The 21,742-nt window shown below is 42.4% G+C and overlaps 1 protein-coding gene across 19 annotated transcripts in view; it reads right to left on the bottom strand.

The window, feature by feature from the left end:
* kiaa1217 (KIAA1217 ortholog) overlaps window positions 1-21,742 on the bottom strand; it is a 129,636-nt gene that overhangs the window by 29,504 nt on the left and 78,390 nt on the right. For 17 of the 19 annotated variants that reach the window (XM_076888187.1, XM_023155508.3, XM_004546802.6 and 14 more), the window contains exon 2: window positions 20,712-20,998. In XM_076888187.1, the coding sequence (XP_076744302.1) occupies window positions 20,712-20,998 (287 nt within the window). Of the gene's footprint in view, window positions 1-10,093; window positions 10,226-18,634; window positions 18,871-20,711; window positions 20,999-21,742 lie in introns of those variants that run through there. The other 2 variants (XM_004546806.6, XM_023155509.3) reach the window with 2 other exon arrangements.

Raw genomic sequence — 21,742 nt, forward strand, 5'->3', positions numbered from 1 at the left:
GCCATGAGGCTGATATCAGTAAACAAAAACTTAAATTACTCATAGTTTTGGCTGGAACTCAAAATGTAGGGGAGTAGAGGAAGATTAGATCATTTTGTTCTTTGCTGTAACTTAGTTAAGAACAGAGTGTTTCCTCCTTGATTGAAGGCTTTATGCTAAGCTAAGATAAAGGTAAGCTAAGCTATGCTAAGCTAAACCCCGCCTGGCTTCAAATGCATATTTAATTAGAAGGTCCTTAAACTATTAATTATTATTATTTTTTTGCCTGTCCCGTTTGGCTCTTTTGCCCTCAGAATTGTTGTCTAAAGGCAAAGAAAGATGCCCAACGGATTTACTTTACCAAACTGACCATCCCAGCCTTGCCGTAATGGTCCATTTGATTCACCTTTTATTGTTTATTTTATTTTCACTTACTGAATACGGGACAGACTTGACTGGGGGAAAGAAGGGGAGAAAGAAAGAGGGAAAGAGAAACAGCTGAGAAGAGGGACGGGGGAGAAGGGCAAAAGACAAAAACCAACAGAACGGACAGAGAAAAAAAAATGCATATATCAATCACCTGGGTCACCTGCTGAGAAAGAAAAAAGAAAGCAAGCAGAAGAGAACAAGAGTAATAGAATAAACAACATCACAATGATATATGGGAATATGACAGTAAATACTAAATGTTAAACATTATTGTGCAGCACATAAGATCAACAGAACACAGTGTGCTTTGAGGTAGGAGCCAAAAAGGGTGTAGTTTGTGGGTGTGATCACCCGTGTGTACACCTGTGAGCATGGACCCGCTTGTTTTTTGTTTTTTAAAAGGTTCCTTCATGTAATAATCTGCTAGAGGGTGTGGGGGGGCCACAGCCCCGTCCTCCAGGGCATGAAGCAGGTGTGGAGGAGATCAAAACTCCAGACATCCAGAGGCCCCCAGAACACAAGAGACCAAGGAAGACCAACAGAGGGGCAGCTGCGCCACTGTCCCGGAAAGAGCTGAGGAGAGTCCTAGATGAGGGCTCACTCAGCAGCCGCGGAGCAGAAGCAAGGGGGAGTTGCAGTGACGCGCCCGTGAGCTCCGCCGGCAGCCAGCTGCACCTGAGTGACCGAGCCCCAGGCCGAGAGGCCGGGGGCACCCCACCTCCGAAGTGGCCCGAGCGAGCCCCAGGCTCCAGGCCCCGATAAGCGGCCGCCAAGGAGTGAGCCGGTGTGTACCTGGACGCCCACCCCCGGACACAAAGAACCACCAACGCACCGATGTCTGAGGGAGTCCGCCACTGGCAGGGGAAGTGGTGGTAGAGGGAGATAGGCCTCCAAACCTTGGAGGGCCTGAGATGTCCCCAGAGAGGTGGCGCCTGACACCCAACCTGACATATAGACACAGACATACAGGCACACACAGATACAAACAACCATTCCCACCCTCATGCTCTCATATGCACTCACTCCACACTCAACCAACGTGGAGACAGACATAAAGAGACGCTGTACACACGATCACACTCCCCAAGCGTACTCTACAAACCGGGTCTAGGTGCCACCGCCCCTGGAGGGGGGAACTGCACCCAGACCCAGGTGGTGTTTCCCTTTTCCCTGCGGTGGGGGGAGGCAGACCGCCCCGACTCTGCAGCAGCAGGAAGGCCCCACACTCCAGACCGCAGTCGGACGGCCAACTCCTCCTCCTAGCCCCCCTGCTCCAGCAGGTCGAAGAGAATGGGGGTGAGAGAAGACTCCAAACCTCCCTCCACCCGCTCATTGTAGTGTTGATGCATGTGTGTTTTAAAGTGCATTTAAAACCCAGGAGGGCTTGGAGCTACCTGCCAGAGAGCAGCAGGTAAGCGCATGGTCCCTTCTGCTAGCCCTCAATGTCTATGTGTATTTAAAATTGAGAGGTGGGCAACGATGCCAGGGGTGGGGTGTACACCCTGATGGTACTTTGGACTCCGTGTATCGTGCCCACCCCCAAGATCCTATATGTATGTGTAATGAGAGTGTGAGTAATGTGAATGTCTAAGTTGTGGGATAAAATTGAGGCAGAGGCAGCCAGAAGGGGACAGAGGGGGGGGTAGCCTCCTCTGCACCCTGGTGACATACCCCTACTCCAAGGCCCTGCATGTGTGGGTGGTTGTGGTGGAGCGGGAAGAGGGAGGCAGCTGGAGATGGGGAGGGAAGGAAGGGAGGGGCAAGTGACCCCTCCCTGGGGCCAGCTCCCCCGCTGACCCCAGTAGGCACCCCCACACTCCGCGACCCGCCAGGGAAAGGGGGCCCAGGCCCATCCAGACCGGGGCCCAGTGCAGCAGCGCCGCCCGGCCCCACAGAGCCCGGGACAGTCCACCCAACCCCACCACAGAGAAAACTGCACCCACCCCACCATCCACTCATCTTCCAGACTACATAAGACAATAAACACCCAGGCTGAGATCTTCCTCCACCTCTCCTGTATCTCCCCCTCCTGCAGAGGGAGCTCCTGAGGAGAGGAAAGCTCCTGCAAGATGTGACAATCTCCCCCACCAGTTGAAGAGCCCCCCAGGTGGCTCGATGCACCGGCGGCACCCTGCTCCAGGGCCGGGCCCCCATGCACCCACCCGCCCACAACCCCGGCAACACACCAACCAGGACCCAAGCCCCCGAGGCCCGGTCCGGGTCCCAGCCCAGAGACGGCGCGCCCCCAGAACCTCACGCCCATCCCGGACCCACCCAGGGGCAGCCAGGCTACCAGGTCAGTAACCCACGTCCGTCAGCACAGACCCTCCCCTAGCCCCGCTGCACGCAGCCACGAGGAAACAGTCACCTGAGAGCCAACAGAGCCCCTAACCGGACATGACCGCTACCCCGGGTTGAGCCCCCCAAGGAAGATGCCTCCGGGGAACCCCCCGACGCTCTAAGCCTGTCCCTACCCCCACACCAATCACAACAGTGAAGGCGGGACCAAACTATGACCCCCCACCCCCACTAGGTGATGGAGCTGATCAAAGGAGCCCAGAGCAATTGATCTGATGTGGTGGCAGAGGCTGTATCAAGACTAATGTAGTCTAATAGATAATTTCTATATTGGTTAGAATTAAGATTATTTTTATTTTTCCAGTTCATGAGGACTGTTTTCTTGGCTATGCATAGGGCAGTGAAAACCATATGGGCTATATTCTTTTCTGAAGTGACATTATCTAAGCTGCCCAACAAACACACTAAGGGGGAAGTTGGAATGTTACATTTCAGACACTTCGATAAGTCTTCACATATCTCGCGCCAAAACTTCTGAACTGGTGGACAGAACCAAAGAGCGTGGATATAATTGTCCGGTGAATTGGTTTGGCAGTGTGAGCAGTTGTTGGTAGACGTAAAGCCCATCTTGAACATCCGATGACCTGTATAGTGCACTCTATGTAATATTTTGTATTGAATTAATTGAAGACTGGGATTTCTAATTAGATGAAAGGTTTTTAAGCAAATCTGAGACCAGAAGTTTAGGTATAAGTTAACTGATAAATCCGCTTCCCATTTTGCAATAGGAAGTGATATTGATTCATCTGTTTTAGAAAGCATTCTGTATATTTTGGATAGTAATTTGGGGGGTTTAAGAGTAAGAAATTGAACCACACTTGGTGGTGTTTGTAGTTCAACTTGACCCGGTTTAAATTTCTTTTTTACTATGGATTTAATTTGTTGATATTCTAAAAATCTTTTCTTGTTGATCCCATATTGTGTAACTAGTCCGTCAAATGAAATAAATTCTGTTCCTTCTAGTATATGTTCTAAATATTTGATTCCTTTATCACTCCAATCTGAAAAGTTTATCATATTATTGTTTTGTAATATGTCAGGGTTGTTCCAGATAGGTGTACGTTTGCATGGGATTAATGAAGACGCCGTCAATTTTAGAAACTCCCACCATGCTGTCAGAGAAGAGCTGATGTTGATGCTTTTAAAGCATTCATGTCGTTGGATGTTTGAGCTGATAAATGGTAGGTCTGAGATCTCTAGATTATTGCAGAGTGCTTGTTCTACATCTAGCCAAGGTTCATCTAAGAGGGTGTGTTTTAGCCATCCTGAGATAAACTGAAGCCTGTTGGCTAAGAAGTAGTGCTGAAAGTTAGGCAGTTCTAGTCCTCCTTTATCCTTGGTCTTTTGTAGTGTTTTTAAGCTTATACGTGGGGGTTTATTTTTCCAAAGGAATTTGGACATACATGAATCTAGAGATCTGAACCAATCTTGTGGCGGTTTAGTTGGGATCATTGAGAATAAATAATTTATTTTTGGTAAGACCATCATTTTTATAGCGGCAACCCTTCCCATGAGTGATATGGGTAGACATTTCCATCTAGCCAGATCATCTTCTACCTTCTTTAAAAGTGGGATATGGTTTAATTTAGTTAGATCTGCAAGCTTGGGAGAAACATTAATACCTAAATATTTTATATTTCCCGATTGCAGTGGTGTAGAAGAGGAATTATGGAAGGAGCAATTAATCGGTAGGACTGTAGATTTTGACCAGTTAATTGAGTAATCTGATATTCTTGCAAAAGAGTTTATCAATTCAATCACCCCAGAGATATTGGTTTGTGAATTTTGGAGAAAGAGTAACACATCATCCGCATAAAGGCTGATTTTATGTTCCACGTTCTTGCATTTTATGCCCTTAATTACTGAATTCTGTCTAATTGCTGCTGCTAGTGGTTCAATAAAAATTGCAAATAGTGAAGGGGAGAGTGGGCATCCCTGCCTGGTGCCCCTCAAGAGACAGAAGCTGGAGGATGTCTGGTCATTTGTTCTAACACAAGCTGTTGGGGAATTATATAATATTTTTAACCAGTTTATGAAAGAGGATCCAAAACCAAATTTGTGTAAAGTTGCAAATAGAAATTTCCAGTTAACTCTGTCAAATGCTTTTTCTGCGTCTAAAGAGAATATTGTAGTTTCTAGGTTTTTACTGTATGAGTAGTCTATCAAATTAAGTAATCTACGTGTATTTGTTGATGAGTGCCTACCTTTTATGAAACCAGTTTGGTCAGGATGAATTAAGAGGGGGGTTATTTTCTCCAGTCTCTTTGAGAGAGCTTTGCAGATTATTTTAAGGTCTACATTTATAAGGGATATTGGACGATAGCTTGAGGGATATACAGGGTCTTTGCCTGGTTTTAGCAGGAGATTAATGTTTGCAGAATTCATATTTGATGGAAGTCTGCCCTTTTCTTTAATTTCCAACAACGTTCTGTAGAAAACTGGTGCTAGAATCGACCAGAATTCTTTGTAGAATTCTGCAGGAAAGCCATCTGGACCTGGAGCCTTATTATTGTGCATACTTATCAGGGCTTCCTGGAGTTCACCTGGTGTCAGTGGTGAATCCAGTGCCATTGCTTGAGTGTCCAATAATTTTGGAAGAGTTATATTGTCCAAAAACTGATCAATTTCTTTTTTAGATGGGTTTATTTGTGGTGAATACAACGTTTTATAGAAATTCCTGAAAATGTTGTTTATTTGTATCGGTTCATATAATGTGTTCCCAGATGAATCTTGAACAGCACATATAGTTGTTTTTTCTTTATTTATTTTTAGCTGGTTTGCTAGAAATTGACCGGATTTATTACCATGTTCGTAATTTTGTAGGCGTAGTCTTTGTACTAAGAATTTTGTTTTTTTTATCAATTATCTCATTTAATTCTAGTTTTGTTTTGCGTATTTTGTTCAATGTTTCCTGATCTTGGTGGGACGCGTAGGCTTCTTCTAGTGATTTGACTATTAATTTAAATGATAGAAAACCAAAACCATAGTTAAAGTAAGAAAATATCATTTTTGGTACTTACTACTTACTATATATATATATATATATATATATATATATATATATATATATATATATATATATATATATATATATATATATAATTTTTTTTTTTTTTTTTTTTTTTTTCAATACAAGCACATTTAGCCACAATAAGCTATAGCAATATGGCTATAGTGCAGTAGGGTGTCAAAGAAGAATCTGTTTAAAGTGACTTTTATTTTTATGTATCAATAAAAATAACTGTTTCACAGGAAGAACCTATGTGATATATATTTGCATTAATTTAATTTTCTCCCTCACCTTATTTACTTGGCAGCATTGTGCCCTAAATTAATGGGACAGGATCACACTGAAAAAGCAGTTAACTTCAATTGAAGCATAGGGGCTAAAGCTTTAGAGCCAGAATGATACAGGATTTTAAGGATCGATACCGATATTTGGTACTGTTTTTTTTTTTTTTTTTCCATTCAGACACACAAAACAAACAGAATTTCCTAACAAAACTTGTTTGCAGTTGTTTATTTATTTGTTCATGCTCTACTGGTTGTTGCGTTTGTGCCATTCCAGACAAGCATGCTGCTAAAACGGAAGTTGCAGATTGCCTTGTGGTCAACGAGCAACTCAACACTGATAACATGGTGGAATGGTGTTTTTCCTGTCTCTTCTTAATTTTTTAGATTTTCATTTATCAACCATTATAAACGTTGGATCTGATAGACCGTCGAATATCTGCCGATAATTTCAGGCCCTCAACAAATCGACCAGGCTGTGAAACTATTACACCCTATTCAGTGACATAAACAGTATCCATGGCTCATCATAGTACTCAAGATAAGATCTTTAAACAATGGTGGCACGTTTCTTTGTTACAGCAGCAGCATTTCTTTGCAGTGACAGTACACTACCTTGACTATGCAAAAGAAGAGACATCATTAAATTGACATCCAAAATGAATCTCATTCACATGGAAGGCATGCTTCCTTCTTTACACTAAACAGTGGATAATGCTGGGATGGCACACCCTCGATAGTACAGAATCTAAAAAAAAGAAAAGGATATTTATTGGATATGTACTCAAATTTTACTTCAAAGGGAAAGTTGTCTTATTTAAAATGTACTTTTTTAATTTCTAGAAAATGTTACAATGGGTACAATGTGACAGTTATTGCACAGGAGAGAAAGGCTGTTAAAGCGAAAGGAGTCAAACATAACGATGGAGAAAATTGCAAATGAGACCTTCTACCTCCCTGTGGAGAGGTGGGGTAATTAAGTTAAACCACTCCACACCACTCCACATCTGACAAATGAGGTGTCTCCTCAAAAGGTTAACAGTTTAGTTCAGATTAACTTCTCCGTCTCTTTCTCCCTCACTTGCATACGTGCATAGATTCTCAATTCAACACAAAATCTCTGTACATATCATATCGTCCTGAAGTATTTGAGCCACAGACGCTTCCTGTCCAAGCTTACCCCTTCCTGCCTTAAGGGCCAAATGTGAAAGCCACAGACCGCCAGTATAAAACCTGCTTCTGCCCACACATACCTATAGTACATTCCACAGCAGCAATTTCCCCTCACTTCAGTCAAAACCAAACTGCCTGTGATTCTGCTTTTTCAGCAGCGACTGCCTCTGTACACCACATTGGGTCTGACAGTTATGATGAATGTGAAACTGAGACATCAACATTAGCTCATACACAGGAACATGACAAGTCATAAACTGATGAAAATAGCCCCTTGGGAAGGAACGTGTCTAGAAAATTAAGCTCGAATCTGTCAAAGAAATCAGAAAATGTCGACTTCAACGACGGCTTGGTTGTCTGGTGCTGCAGCCAGTGTCAGCGGCCTGTTTTTCCTTTTTCTTTTTTAAAAAAAAGTAAACCTGTGTCAAATAGTCATCATGATTAGAGTATGTTAGAGCAGCTCTAGAAATAACTCAGTGGAATTTGCCTCATCTAAATGCTGATGTTGTGTGGCTTAGAGCCTTTTCCTCAGGCTCTTGCTGGAAAAAAAAAGAACTGTCTTGAACACTACTTGCTGGAGCCTTATTATATTAAATGGATGTCAAAAACTGTACAGTGTGGGCAAGCAATAATTAGGCAAACAACCATGCTTGCGGAGAAAATAGATGCAAGATAAAAGTGTTTCAGTCAAACTCTGTCTGTCCCAGTGTGTGTGTGTGTGTGTTTGAAAGCCAAAGAAAGACGGATACACAGAGACACTCAGTGTGTGCATGAGTGAGTCAGGCCATTGTTCCAGAAAATCTGACCCGAACCCAGGACATCCTGCAAACATTTATGCAACAGTGGTCTGACAAACAGTATGTTGTCATGAGAAAGCAAGCGTTGGCTTGCATGTCTGCATTAACAAAATACATGTAATATTCAAACTTTATAGGTCAGTGCTCTTTCATACTATGCCCCGTACACTTCACTTGATTCACTTTTCACTATAGTTCCACCTCGTGATCATGCGTGTACAGTGTGGGTGCTTTTCACTGTAACCCGTCTTGATTATTGCAATGCTACTTTCACTGCAAGGACAATGTTACATGATTTCACAAAGCAGAGCAGAATATGTTATATCACGGTCCCCTGGTCTTAGTCTGACAGGTTGACATGCGGAGTTGAGCTGGGGCGATTAAAGTAAATTACAATTGTTAAGAATAATGGCAGCCACCATCAGGGTCTTACTGTGTCATTCACTGAGATTTAAGTATAGATATGGTCCAAAAATTGCCATGCACCCCACCTGCTGCCAGTCCACACAAAGCCCACTGATTGGAGCTTGACTTCTTATAGAATCAACGTGGTGTTATAATAGCTTAGCCTAGCTTTCACCTTAAAAACAGGGGTATTAGTCTGCTTTCCCTGTAGTCATGGTGATCATTTTCCCCTTTGGGCTGCATAACATTGGAGATCTTTAAAAAAAAAAGACACAATGCAGGTTTCACAAGCATCCCAAAAAGCCAAAGTCGACCCATCTGTGGCTGTATTAGCCTAAACAACATCCACTACCAGGGTCCGACTACAATAGTGTTCAGTCACACGTCATGTTCTATGTAAACAAACACAAAGAATGCACACAGGCAACCAGAGGAACAGGTTTCATTGACTCGTTCTATACTTCCTTGCTGGACATGAAAGAATGTAAACATGAGAGTTGAGGTTGAAGCTTTAAACACAAACTCAACTGTTGTGAGCACAGCTTTCCACTTAAGATGCTAATTTGGCTCGAGCTCTGGGGAGCAGAGCTAGAGCCAACTGTAATTACCTGGTCCGATCTGCATGAAAGACGACGGTGGCTCGGTGTACTGTTAACCCTTCGCTCAACTTGGTGCTATAAGCGAGATATCAGAATGAGACAAGTTGAGCGAAGGGTTAACAGTACACCGTTGTCTTTCATGCAGATCGGACCTGCCGTAGTTGATACGATAGGAATGAATGTGTAGTAAAACATAATCAAGAAAAGAGTTCAACAATGGAAGCGCCAAATTGTCAGAGCTAATTAGCAAACGTGAGTCAAAAACTTAATGCCGCTGCAGTTCTACACAACTCCGAAGCATAAAGCCCCTGTCAGTCAGCTGGTCAGCTCTCAGTCTGTATGTCTGTGGACAGACCATCACCCTTTGTCTACCTTAGCCTAAATGACATTATTCCAAAATCCCCCAGTCATCCATTCCTATTCACTGCTACCGAATCCCTCCCTCCCTCCCACCTCTGATGCATTCCTCCTCTAATCCCCTCATCAAAATCCCCAGATGACCTTTCCAGAGATGGTTATATTTGTTTAATTGTTGCATTCATTTATAGCGTCTACAGCTGACCATGGAAGTGTGAAAAGATAAGATCCTACTACTTAAAAAAAAAAAGTTCCAAAAATGTATATGCAAACAGTAACCTTGACTGTTACCATCTCATTCGTAAAATATTACACCGAAAAATCAAATGTAACCACAGTGCACTGCAGGATGATTATCTCTTACACCACTTAGGACATGCTGGACAACAGCTGAGCAACACTCCCCAACTGATTTTATCTGCTCACACATATACAAGTGAGCCAGGGTTATCACTAGCAGACATCGCCCTCTCCACTGAACAAGCAAGGTTAAAAAAACGGCAACTCTGCGCAACCCATCGGATGTAATCGTCAATGTGTGGTCATGAAGTAGAGAACGCCAACTTCACGAGGTTGTTTCGTGTCGTATTCGTTTACTTTGCATACAAGAACAAAAGTACAGATTTAGCTAAATGAATATGATCAAGCAAAAATCAAGTTCCACATTAGATGTAAAAAATAAATATATGTGAAGACAGCATTTACCATGCTTCAGAAATGACAGTCTTCTTCCGAAGGTGACTTCCATGTGAGACTGGAAACTCCCTGGCCTAAGGGAAACAGGGTTTCTTCCTCCAGTGTTATTTCAGCTCTCGAAGCACTCAGTACAACTGCCCTGTCCAGCTTCCTTCTCTTTCTGTTCTACCTCACAGCGGATGCCCCCCCTGCGCCCAGTCCAATGCACACACTCTCCCACATCCCTAACGATCCAGCAACACAATACAAACACACACAGTCCACACCAGGCAGACAGCAGGGGGAAGCCATTGTTTTTCTGTGTGCTTTTTACATTTGTGTAACACTAAGACTGTATCGGAGAGTGAAGGACATCTGCACAAGTCATGATGCTCAATATTTCTTATTTTCAGGCCATTCCAACATCTGAGGGGTGCAAAAGATCGGATTCCTGCAAACAGCTTTAAATTCCATGAGGTTTCCATTTTGAGATAAAAAAGGAAAAAAACTAAATACATTTATCTTAAAACAGCAGCTTCAGCATAAACTCTCAGCCCAATCTCAGCTTCCATCGCACTGCCTGAGGGTGCGACTGAAGACAGAAAGATGACACTTGTGTCTCAAGGAGATAAGACCCTTCTCCAAGGATCTCGAGGGCTTGGCAGGCCCTTATCCAGTAGTATAAACACATGGACACACCCATGAAAATATATGTATGATCACCTTGCTGCAGTGTTTCTGGGAAAGCTTTATTGAATGTTGGGATAATTACAAAAACAATTTGTGCTCCTTTGTTAAAAAGCTTTGTTGTGCTTCAGGCCTTGCACTCGTTCAAAGCCGTTACATAAGAAAGCAGGCCCAGACTTAAACTTAGACTGACAGATCATGTACTAGCCTTGCATGCAACGATTTGCACACGTCTATAAATGTGCACATACAAAAAAAAAATCTCCCTTTCTCACCCTCTTACCAAACAAATACATGCAAAATATTTGCTGACAGGGCTGGAGAGACACGTTCTGTTCAGACTTGCTCTTCAATATGACTTTATCAACAGAAAGACAGGTTTCGTAGTTCCCAACCCTTGGAGCATCCCAAAATAACACAAAAGCAACAGAGTATTCCTTCATGGCCAAAAACCACATCCACGTCCTGGGCTGTCAACACAGAGCGTCTCTCTCTCTGGGGGGAAAATAAAGGACTTTCCAGGTCTAATTTAAGCCACCCTGTGTGCATATCTGGGCATCAGAGGATGCGTGCGTGTGTGTAGCTCTGTGGTCAACATGACAAAGAGGGCTTTCTTCTCTTTAGGGCACTTTTAATCCTGTATCCTCTATGATGTCACACACACTGTATAATCTAATAGAAACAAGGCAGCATAATTTGATTTTCTTCCACCTCACCTTTTTTGATTACCATGAACAGGCCATTTTTTCTGGTTCTAAGTCACAGTATTTTGTCAAGTGTCAAGTCTCCTTCTACTCCCATGAAAGCAAGCCTGATAATGGCTTTGCTATTCGTGCCTAATTAACAAGTCACCAAAGACCACACAGCTCCTCCACCGAACCTAAGATTTATTATACCCGCTCTCCCAGAGGAGAGCTTTTTGGTGTGTCTTTGTGTTTGTGTGCACAGACAGACAAAAAAAGACAGATAATCACTAATAGGTTGAACTTTTCAGTAAGCCTGATCCACATTAGTTTTCACTGTCTTCCCCCTCCTCACCAAGGACTGGCCGTAGCATACAGTGTCTGTTATCCACTTCTAATTCCAGCGTCTTACTGCTGAGCTGCAAATGAGACCAAAAAGTAGCTATTCACACAAATAAATAGACACAAAATGCTGGCCCATGTGTTTGAGGTTACGCAATTGCTATGTGAGATTCAAGTCCTCTTCTTCAACGGAGAGCAGTGGAAATTAAAGCTTAAGGTGCTAAGTCACCATCATGTTTCCACTCTATGACACACTTGTTTTGTTGGCTGTCATGTTAGCACTAACTGCAATGTGTTAAACAGCCCGCTAAACACAATGTAGCACGGGCTGAGTTGCACGACTGTGTGAAGGGTTGTATAAACACGAACCAGAGCTAAGGTAAAGAACTGAATCTGTAGCACACGCTCTACTTCTGTCAAACCGGCTAATTTATTAATTCCAGTATCTGCCCATACTTGCCTGCTATACAGTACTCTACATTCCAGGTGTTCCCTATCTTCTTTATCGTCTTGTTTAGCAACAGTAAAACCTGTGTGAACCTTTGCATCTATACCGACTTCGACTAGCGTTGCTGCACTGCTCTCCTCTGTGCACCTAACACTGCATTGCCTTTATCTTCATTGAGAAGGGCCAAGTGGAAATAAATGCAGGAGATCAAAATGAAGTTTGAACCAGATGCTCAGAACTGGTCCTGTCAGTGGTAAAAAATCCTCTCGGTGTGCCTTTTGAAGTCAGGCTCATACCTTTGGCCTAAGGTGGAGTCCAGATGCTGGGTTGCATGCAAAGGCTTGCAAAAGAAGGGCACAAAAAAGGGGTAAAACAGCCCCTTTTGCCTAGTTATGATGTTTGGAATCTCTTGGCCTATATATAAGAACAATAACAATTTATGATATAAAGTAATATTGCTTATTTTATATTGTAGTGTTGGGATGGTTTTCAAAATCCATTTCAATAGATAATACATGCCCTTACTTGTAATTTGAAGTGTATTATGTTAAGATTGCTCAGAGTGAGTAATGCCTTTACTTTAACTTTGTGTTAAACTAACATTGCATTGAGCGTAACACTGTAAATGAATCTGGCATTTACTCAGGCTTCTACCCAAAGCGAAACTGAGCCCAGGAGTCTGTCTGACGAAAATGTTTTATCTAGCAAATACATTTTTCCTTGACCTTTTATTTTTCTACAGCATCAAGTTAGAATGAAAACTAGTAAACAAGATAAAGGGTAGATTGAATTTACACTCTTTTTAGAACATTTTCTTGTCGACTCGACTTGCAACTTTACCTCTTAAAACAGAGAAGCACTACAAAGGCAGCTTTTACCTTCTTTGTTTTCCTACAGCATGAAAGAGGAAAAAAAAGAAATAAATAAATAAAAAATCTGCAATGCTAAATAGAGGAGGGAGGCTAGCTTGCACACTAAAGGTTTGTAGTTCTCAGATGGCTGTTTCAAAGTTTCTAGACTTATTTTGAGGGAGGAGAAATAATATTAGGGAAAAAAACTTCCACATCAGGCGTGTTGTTGTGGACCGTTCGTTAGTCAAATAGTGGTGATGTTAATGCTCATGTGTTGACCAGCAGGTGTATACAGTAGCAAGCTCATTTGGCAATTTTAACACCAAGCAAGCTAAAGCAACTAAAATATGACTATTTTTAAGTTTTAAAATAATACAGGCAGACATTTAATTGTACCATCTAATTACACTAAATATATTACCCGACATTCCTTCTCATTTAAAGTTAAGGTTTCTTAAATCCAGATTGTTTCACCTCACATCCCTCTTTTTTATTTCCAGCACACCTTAAAATTTTAAAGTTGTTCTAAAATAATAATGATTCTAACTTTGGAGTTTTAAAGGAAAAGATGCGATGCAAATTTTGTGAGTGGCTTTACTGCAAGCCATATTTTTATATTATTACTACTAATACTGAAGAATTAAAACTGCACTGCAGAGTTCGCTGGATGTAATCAATGGGTCCTGCTTTGAACTTACCACACTTGCGAATCTCTAATTATTCAAGACCTCGCAGAAACCTTTTTTGTTCTATGAATATATGTAAATACAATTTTAAAAAGACAGAACAGAAAGTTTGATTTTTAGCACGACCACATATGATATGATATGAAAACACTGACTGCTATAATTTAACATTATTGGCAGGGACAGTGTTAATAATAATGAAGTCAGTGCTAAGTGAAATAAGGCTAGCATGGCGTTGAGTCCCTTCTCCTGTACACAGAGTCCCTACAGGAGCAGCCTTGCTTGTTATCTCTGCAACATAGTGGCGATGACAGGATAACATTCCATTTTAATAAAGCTGCAAGTTTAAAGACAAAAGTTTGCAAGTTTGGACAAAAAGTCAGCAGGGCCAATAAAGGATGGAAATGATCCCCATACCACCAAATGACCAAGAGGTTGTTATTTCATACCAGAGGTACATGAATGTGCACAGTTGACTGGTCAAGCATGCTTATAAAAAGGACCCTCAGAGATACTGTGCTCATCTTTAAGCAATCTTAACCAGCAAAAGGTGGATTAGAAAATGATCAGGGAATCCATTAAGATTGCTGAATACAACTAATTAATATGGGACTCATCGTATATCAAACTGTGCTTTACTCAAATGTCTAATCACCCTTTCCTGAACATTGTAGCTTAGTTATTAGGGTTTGTAAGAGAGCAGCAATGTTAATGAAATAATATAAGCAGTTACTCTCATGTAAGGCTCCTTGGGCTCCGACCGCTGTATTAGAAATGCTCCTGAGTGTTAACAAAGGAATGTAAGGGCGTGAGCTTAAACGTGTCCCATACATCAGACTGCTGCAGATCCTTGTAGCAACTACCTGTACGTTAAGCCAACAATGCATCTGAAGATAACTGCTGATGTGCGACTTTAAGAAGGGCTAATACGGCTCTGAAGAGAAGACTGAAAAGAGCTCAGACCTGATTAGCTGGTCTGATTAACACACTGGCATTGCGTTTGAGACAGTGTGCAAAATTCTGTCTGGCTTCACTCATTATCAGCAGTGATCAGTGGCAGGTCCATCAGGGCCCTCTGTCAGAGCAGCTTAACCGCCCCCCACCCCAAACCCCCAACGACACTCGGGATTAGACACAGCCGTGGCGCCACTCTTTAAACCACTTGTCCCCTCGGTTGGGGTGCTGCGTCCCCCCCCCCGCCACGTGACCCCGGTTAATTGGCAGGTCAGTGCCTGTCCGTCATTAACCTTGCAGTTCTTGTTTGTGTTACCGAAAGCAGCTCTCAAAGTGTTACTTCATGCAGAGGTGGCAGATGCTATTAAAAAGCAATCCAGAGCCATTTCCAGGGTTTGATAATTAAAAACAGATGTTCTGCCGCAGACCTGCAGGACACACCGACTCATTGTGTGGTTTCAGATGCAAGGTGCAACACAGGGAGTGTCTTGTGAAAAGACATCCGTGGTTTTAAATATTTCAGCATGCAACACCTGAATGTGTGCATGGTGATGTCCCAGTCACTGCACGACTATTGTGCCAGAAGGGACAATGACAAATGATCTTTTCTTGTGTGGGCAGATTACTTAAAATCAGGAACAACACTCCCCCCAAGACTAGTTCTGCTACTTCTTCTGTTTTTTTCCTCTTTTCTCTGATCACGGTCGCATCTCTCTCATGGAGTCTATGCATGTTTGAAGCCAGTTTTATCTAGCTGACCTTGGCTTCAGGGAGCAAGAGTGTAGCAGGGCCACACAGAGAAAAGTATGTGCCTAAATGTTGCAATGCCTTGGACTCGGGGTTTTTCCTATCAGTGAATTGTTTTCAGTTAATATTTTGCTTAGGGATTAGTTTTGCTATTTTTTATGTTTTTATTTTGGTAGTCTTTTGTTTTTAGTATCTTGTTTCGCTTCCCCTGTCTCGTCATTGTGGATTTGTTTCAGCTGCGTCTCTTACCCTGGCGTTTCCCATCTCCCTGGTTTCCTCACGTGTTTATTTATAGCCTCGGTCTGTCTTAGATCACTGTTGCGTCTTACTGTTTATTTTCCTGCACGCCTGCCTGCGAGTCTTTCCCCGTTTAATTTATGGATGTTGTTTTCTGCCTATTGCAGTTATTCTTCTTTACCTGAATAAAAGCTTGATTTTTGTTCATTTACCCCAGTCTAAAGAATCTGCATTCGGGTCCACCTTCACACCAATACATGACAAATGGATTAAAAAGAGGCTTAGACATAGCATGATGTTTCACGTGTTGCAGCATTGGCCGACTGGATGACTACATCAGCGACCTGTGTTTGGGTAGCTGATAGAGTCCACTGTTGGTTGTAATATATAGTGAGGCAACTTTCTGTTGTACCCCTGCGCAAATATCGTGACCGCAGGTTGGTGGACTGACAGAGACTAGTTGGAAAACTTTACCCTATCACTCACACATTATTGTGAACATATACCCTTAATTCACGTTTTATCAAACATGTGTGCCATAAATACAATACCTATGGTAATTGCACAGAACACAACATGACAATGGCACCCTGTATATTTGGTATATTTGGGTGCCTTAAAAAGTCTTGTTTAACAACTTTCTCTTTAATTAAAGAACAAACTGTTCAGATCACACTCTGACCGTTCATGTTGCAGGAGAACTGCATTATGAGCATCTCCTTCCCAAAAAAATTTGCCCATCTTGAAATATGTGCCCTCATAAGACATAGGCCAACAGATTATCACAGCTTGGGGGTGCAGACCTTTCAGTCTGTCTGTCTGTCTGTATGATGCCCACAGCTGCAGACAGCTGTCCTAACATGGCCGCCCCACTCTGGAGAGAAACCCGGAGCCTGGCAAGTCACAGCTCATCAAACACAGACACTGGCACACAAGCGGAAGGAGGGAATTCATTGTGTGTGTGTGTGTTCGTGACCAGTCGAGCAGCTCGGTTTGTGCTTGTCTAAGCCCCTGGGCAGGGGGAGAGGGATGAGAGGATAGGTGGCGGTCAGGCCAACGGGATCTTATCTCATCTCCCTTGGGTGGAATCCAGGTTTTTTGCAGACCCAATGAAGAGCAGAGGAAATTAAAACACTTCTGCTTTTGTTGCGGATTTAAAGATCACAGAAGAATCAAGAATCAAGGGACCCCTTTTATAAGCATAAGGCAAGCAGTCTGTAGCTATGTGTGAGGGTATCTGTGTGATTATTCCTAAAAGACTGGGGTCATCACTTTTCGGGCTGACACAATATCATCTTCCTAACCTCTGGTTGACCTTGAAGCATCTCCGCCTTTGTAACTCAAACCTGCTTCTTCCTTCTGAAGCACGCATCGCCACTGATGTTGCTTTTCCTGTATGGTAGGCATGTTTGAATCTGCGTGAGAACGGTGGCAGGTCTATTTTTTTCCCACACTTTCACAAGAATGTTGTTGTGGGCAAGATGACACATTTTCTGGCAGTTATTTTTTCCTTTAAATCTGAATAATTACACCCCTCAGGACACCGAATGACAAACACTTCAATAAACTTGTCATTATTTTCATTTTCTGCTGCTTCTGTTAGCAGTGAGTTATTGCATTATTCTTGACATCCAGAATTGGATCATGCCAACTGCATTCTTCACTCATCTTTTTCTCATTTATCAGCGTTGAATTTATTTTCCAGGCATTGGTGCTCGAAAGCTGCCTGCTTTTTGACAGCGTCTTGTATCTTCATCCTGGACACGATGTATTCAAGACCCATCAGCGCCCGAATCCCATCCCACATGTCTGAGTAACACATATGCAGTTTCTCTCCAAAAGAAAAAAAAATCAATTTGAAGGTGTCATGCTTTGCAAACTGACAGTCAGCACCAGCAGATCTCTCATCTCAGTTCAGTGTTTCAGCAGCTGAGAGAAGAACTTCACAGGACATAAAACTTGACATTTTCAGAGTAACTGCATGTCACCTACAAATAAAGACAGTAAGCTCTCTGTGACTCCGGAATGACCCATAACATTTTTTTTTATACAAGCTCATCAAAAAACAAAAGAAACTACCATGTAACAGCATGTTTACAGGCGGCAAGTAGCAGCCTTGATTTTTTTCTGAGTAAATAACCTTCTCCAAAACCCTGAGAGATAAAAAAGAAACCGGAACTGTCCTGGCAGCCTAATCAGGGAAACAAGCCCACAGCTTTAGTCTACTCGTATTAGTGCATAAAATATTAAATGAAACATTAAAGCACGAGCCACAAAGTTTGGGAAAACACAGCAACTTTCAACAAGCTCCAATTGCGGATCTTTTTACGCATAAGCACACAGCCAAAAGAAATATAAGATGACACACAAGATCTCACACGCCTGGTATGAATCTTCACCTCAACTCACCAGCAACAACAACAACAGGAACCAGCCGCGTAGCAATCACAGCTATACTGTCATATAATCATCATCACCATCATTATCACGCAAGATGCAGCACGTTATTAAGGTATAACCCCAGACGTCCGTTCACAATGGATCATTTGCTTTGCAATTATAGCTACATAAGTGGCACAATTACGGGGATGCTGCACACGGGATTGCACATTTTGGATAATTTACACCTCAAGGCGTCGACCCAATTAAATATGTCGTTGCGGTTAAATACTTTTCGTCGATTTGTATTCTTGGGAGAGAAGGGGGGAAAAAACTCGTGCATCAAGTTTTGCATTTGCCTCTTGGAAGTTTGCAGCACCTGACAGCAGCCTGGTGCGCGCTGCCTCTGGCGCAATAGTGAAACTCCAGGGCGTTTCAGTGTGCTCATAAGAGCAACAATCCATGCATCTTTGTAGTACTTCCACGCGCACTAACATGTGAAAAGGCACTGGACGTCTAGAAAAAAAGAAACCAGTACATTTTCCGATGTATCCTACCTTTTCTTCTTCTCCCCTCTGACTGGACTCTCGTCTCCGTTGTGATAAATGTATTCCTTTGTACTTAAAAGAAAAAAAAGTTTATTCTTATTCTTCCGCGGGCTTCACGTACAGAGAGCCATGCTTCCAAACAACCTTCCGGTCCATAGCCTGCACAGCATTAAGAGCGCTCCTGCACTCACACACACAGAGAGATCTCACACTGCCAGGATCCCAGCTCTCTCCGACAGGCACCTACAAGTAAACTGAGCCCTTCCAGCTGTGACATCACGAGTCACTATAGCAACTCTGACTCCACCCAGCCGGGAGCCGAACTTACCTGTCTGACTATCTAAACTTCACAACAGAAGTCTTCCTTTTTATCCCCACTCGTGCGCAGGATAAAACCACCAAATATACACTTACCCCCTCCCCTCCATTTTTCTCACCAATGAGAATCGGTGATTGATTCGAAGGAGAAAACGATGCATGTGCACAGTGCAAGCCCACTGTGTTCAGAAAGCAAACAAACCGGTTGATCAACCTGTGCAAATTCGATACCATCATTCATGACGAGTGATATTAGGCTATAATATTGAAACTGCACCTCATGAAAAGGCATCGCTTTGCATGTGGGCTGGCCCGAAAACAGCACACACACACACAAAATTCTTTCTTCTTTCACAATACCTTGTGCCATTTCCTGGAGCTCCCTGTGGCTTTGTGCCAGTCTCACTATTACCTCGATTGTTTTGGCTACAAAGCCAGCTAGCCTCCCCTCCATCTTTTATCTCCTCTGACCCTGAGCAAACGAACCAGATCAGGTGAGCCAAATGTCCACCTAGAGACTCCCTTTGTGCTTACGTCCTTACTGACTTCAGAAAGGTGAAGCACAAGGAGAATTTATAACCTTTAAAAGTTCCCACATAACGGTGGGAAAGGCATATTTCACACAAACGCATATTTTAATACTAACACCTGTTAATTAAATAATGGATACCAAAACAGGAAAGTATGACCCGCTGGTTTGACCCGCTTTTTCCCCCCTCCAACTCCTTCATAAAAATACAACCTCATTGCTCCACAGCAGCTGTGGGAGGGAAATGTGACAGGCAGATTTATTGGACACATTTCACATCTAACCTGCAGCAACAAAACAGGAAGGAAAGAGTTGTGCAGATAAAACTGCAGTTTATAAAGGAACTGAAAACTATCTATTCCAAGACTGGATAAAGGCATTTTCATATCTTATACCTAATTCTGTGGAAACTAGTTATTTACTTTGTGACCTAACTGGTACTATCATGTTGAATATGGTCGTGCTGTAATGAACTGAACTAAATCGCAACATTAAATACAGTCTGATTAATGCAATTCTAAAAAACTGTATTATTATCTTCTTTTAGTTCAGCTAAAATGTCCTGTATGTACTATATTGATAAGTACATAGCTATACATCACTGTACACAAATAAATATTATATTATTACTGACAATATTTACTGTCAAGTCATGATGTATATAATTTATTCCAACATCTTCTCACTCTGCACTGCATTGCACCTGTGTACGTATCAAAATAAATATGCTATACATGTTGTGATTATCCGTTTCAATATTCTGTGAAGTACATTGAGAGCAATGAAAAAAACAGAGCCCAATTCCTTGTATGTGTAGACGGACTTAGTCAGTAAAGCTGTCTGTTTGTGAAGTAGAGGAAAACGTCTTGTTCTTTAACTGTTAAGTGTGCCATAAGCAACAGCACCTACCATACAGATGAATTTAGCTCAAAATCAGGTTGAGAGAAGATTTCTTTTTAAAAAATAGGATCTGAAATGCTTGTTGATGCACTTATTTATTCCACAGATAAGAAAGTATAGAAAGAAAGTATAGTGGCTCAATGCATAACACTGTTACCTGTGGGGGGTTCAAACTTGGGCAAGTTGTGGCTGGCACCTTGGCCCAGGACACTAGATCTTCCCAGCATTTGAAATCTCAAGAAGTCTCGTTTTTGTTTATTTATTCATTTTTTTATGTTCAAACCAGGTGCGCCTGGTCGAACAACATAACACACGATGATCTTTCTGCAGCCTACTGACCTGTTCCCTCAGCCTTTCCTGGTGACCCATGATCGCCGAAGCATGGTGGGGGTATTTTTGCTTCAGATGCTCCAGAAAGGCCTCCCTCTTCTTGTCCATATCTGGCGGCTGCATAGCCAGAATCTCCCTGGTGCTGCGAGCTCCTCCTAAAGTGTGCCTTCGGGGGATTGTGCGACTGCCTTTGGCATCCCCTCTTGAAGGGGCAGTCCCATTTGGGGACGCCTGTCTGCGGCTTATGTGCTCAGCGTCCTCTGGGGACGTTACCTTTAGGTTGCTTTTGGTTTGTTCTGAGGAAGGGACACACACACACACACACACAAACACACACACAAAGAGAAAAGGGGTCAAATGTGACGCACTCACGTTTCGACATCAAGAGCGTGTGTGTGCATGCATGTCATTCTTCCATAAGTCAAAAGTAGGGCATGTCAGTGCAAATCAGCCATCTGTAACTTTGTGAAAAGGAAATAAATAATATTCTCTCTTCTTGGTATAACAAAGTCTGTGTGTGAATATGAAGAACAAACATTTTATGCATATTTGAATGACTGTTAGCAACACTCATATGCAAACACTGGTACACACTTCATTACATATTCATGCAGTTTTAAATTTCTGCAATAAATCCTGGATTGAACGTGACAGACACAACACTGAAGATGAAAACGCTAAATTGAAACAGCTGTTCAGGTTTCTTTCCGTTACGAAACACAAGGAAACCCAGTAACAGAAGGAGGCACAAATGGAGAAACTCGGAGACGATATCCAGAGCATCTGTTTATGCATCAAGTGCCTCATGAAACTGGGGGAGTAAACAGAAGCTGCCAGGTGCAATCATTTCAACTTTTTCAGGAATGAAAATAAATAAATAAATAAATATCAGAGGAGCTACCTGCACATGTGGAGCTCCCAAATATTCCATGTGTTCACAGAATTAAAGAAAAGCAAGCAGCCCTCCAGCCATTTTTCAACCTTTTATGTCCCTTCAGGAACATTTTTTTTTACCCTTTTATCACATGTTAAAAATACGC

This window comes from Maylandia zebra, linkage group LG9 (assembly GCF_041146795.1).
Source record: "Maylandia zebra isolate NMK-2024a linkage group LG9, Mzebra_GT3a, whole genome shotgun sequence".
In the NCBI taxonomy this organism is placed as follows: domain Eukaryota; kingdom Metazoa; phylum Chordata; class Actinopteri; order Cichliformes; family Cichlidae; genus Maylandia; species Maylandia zebra.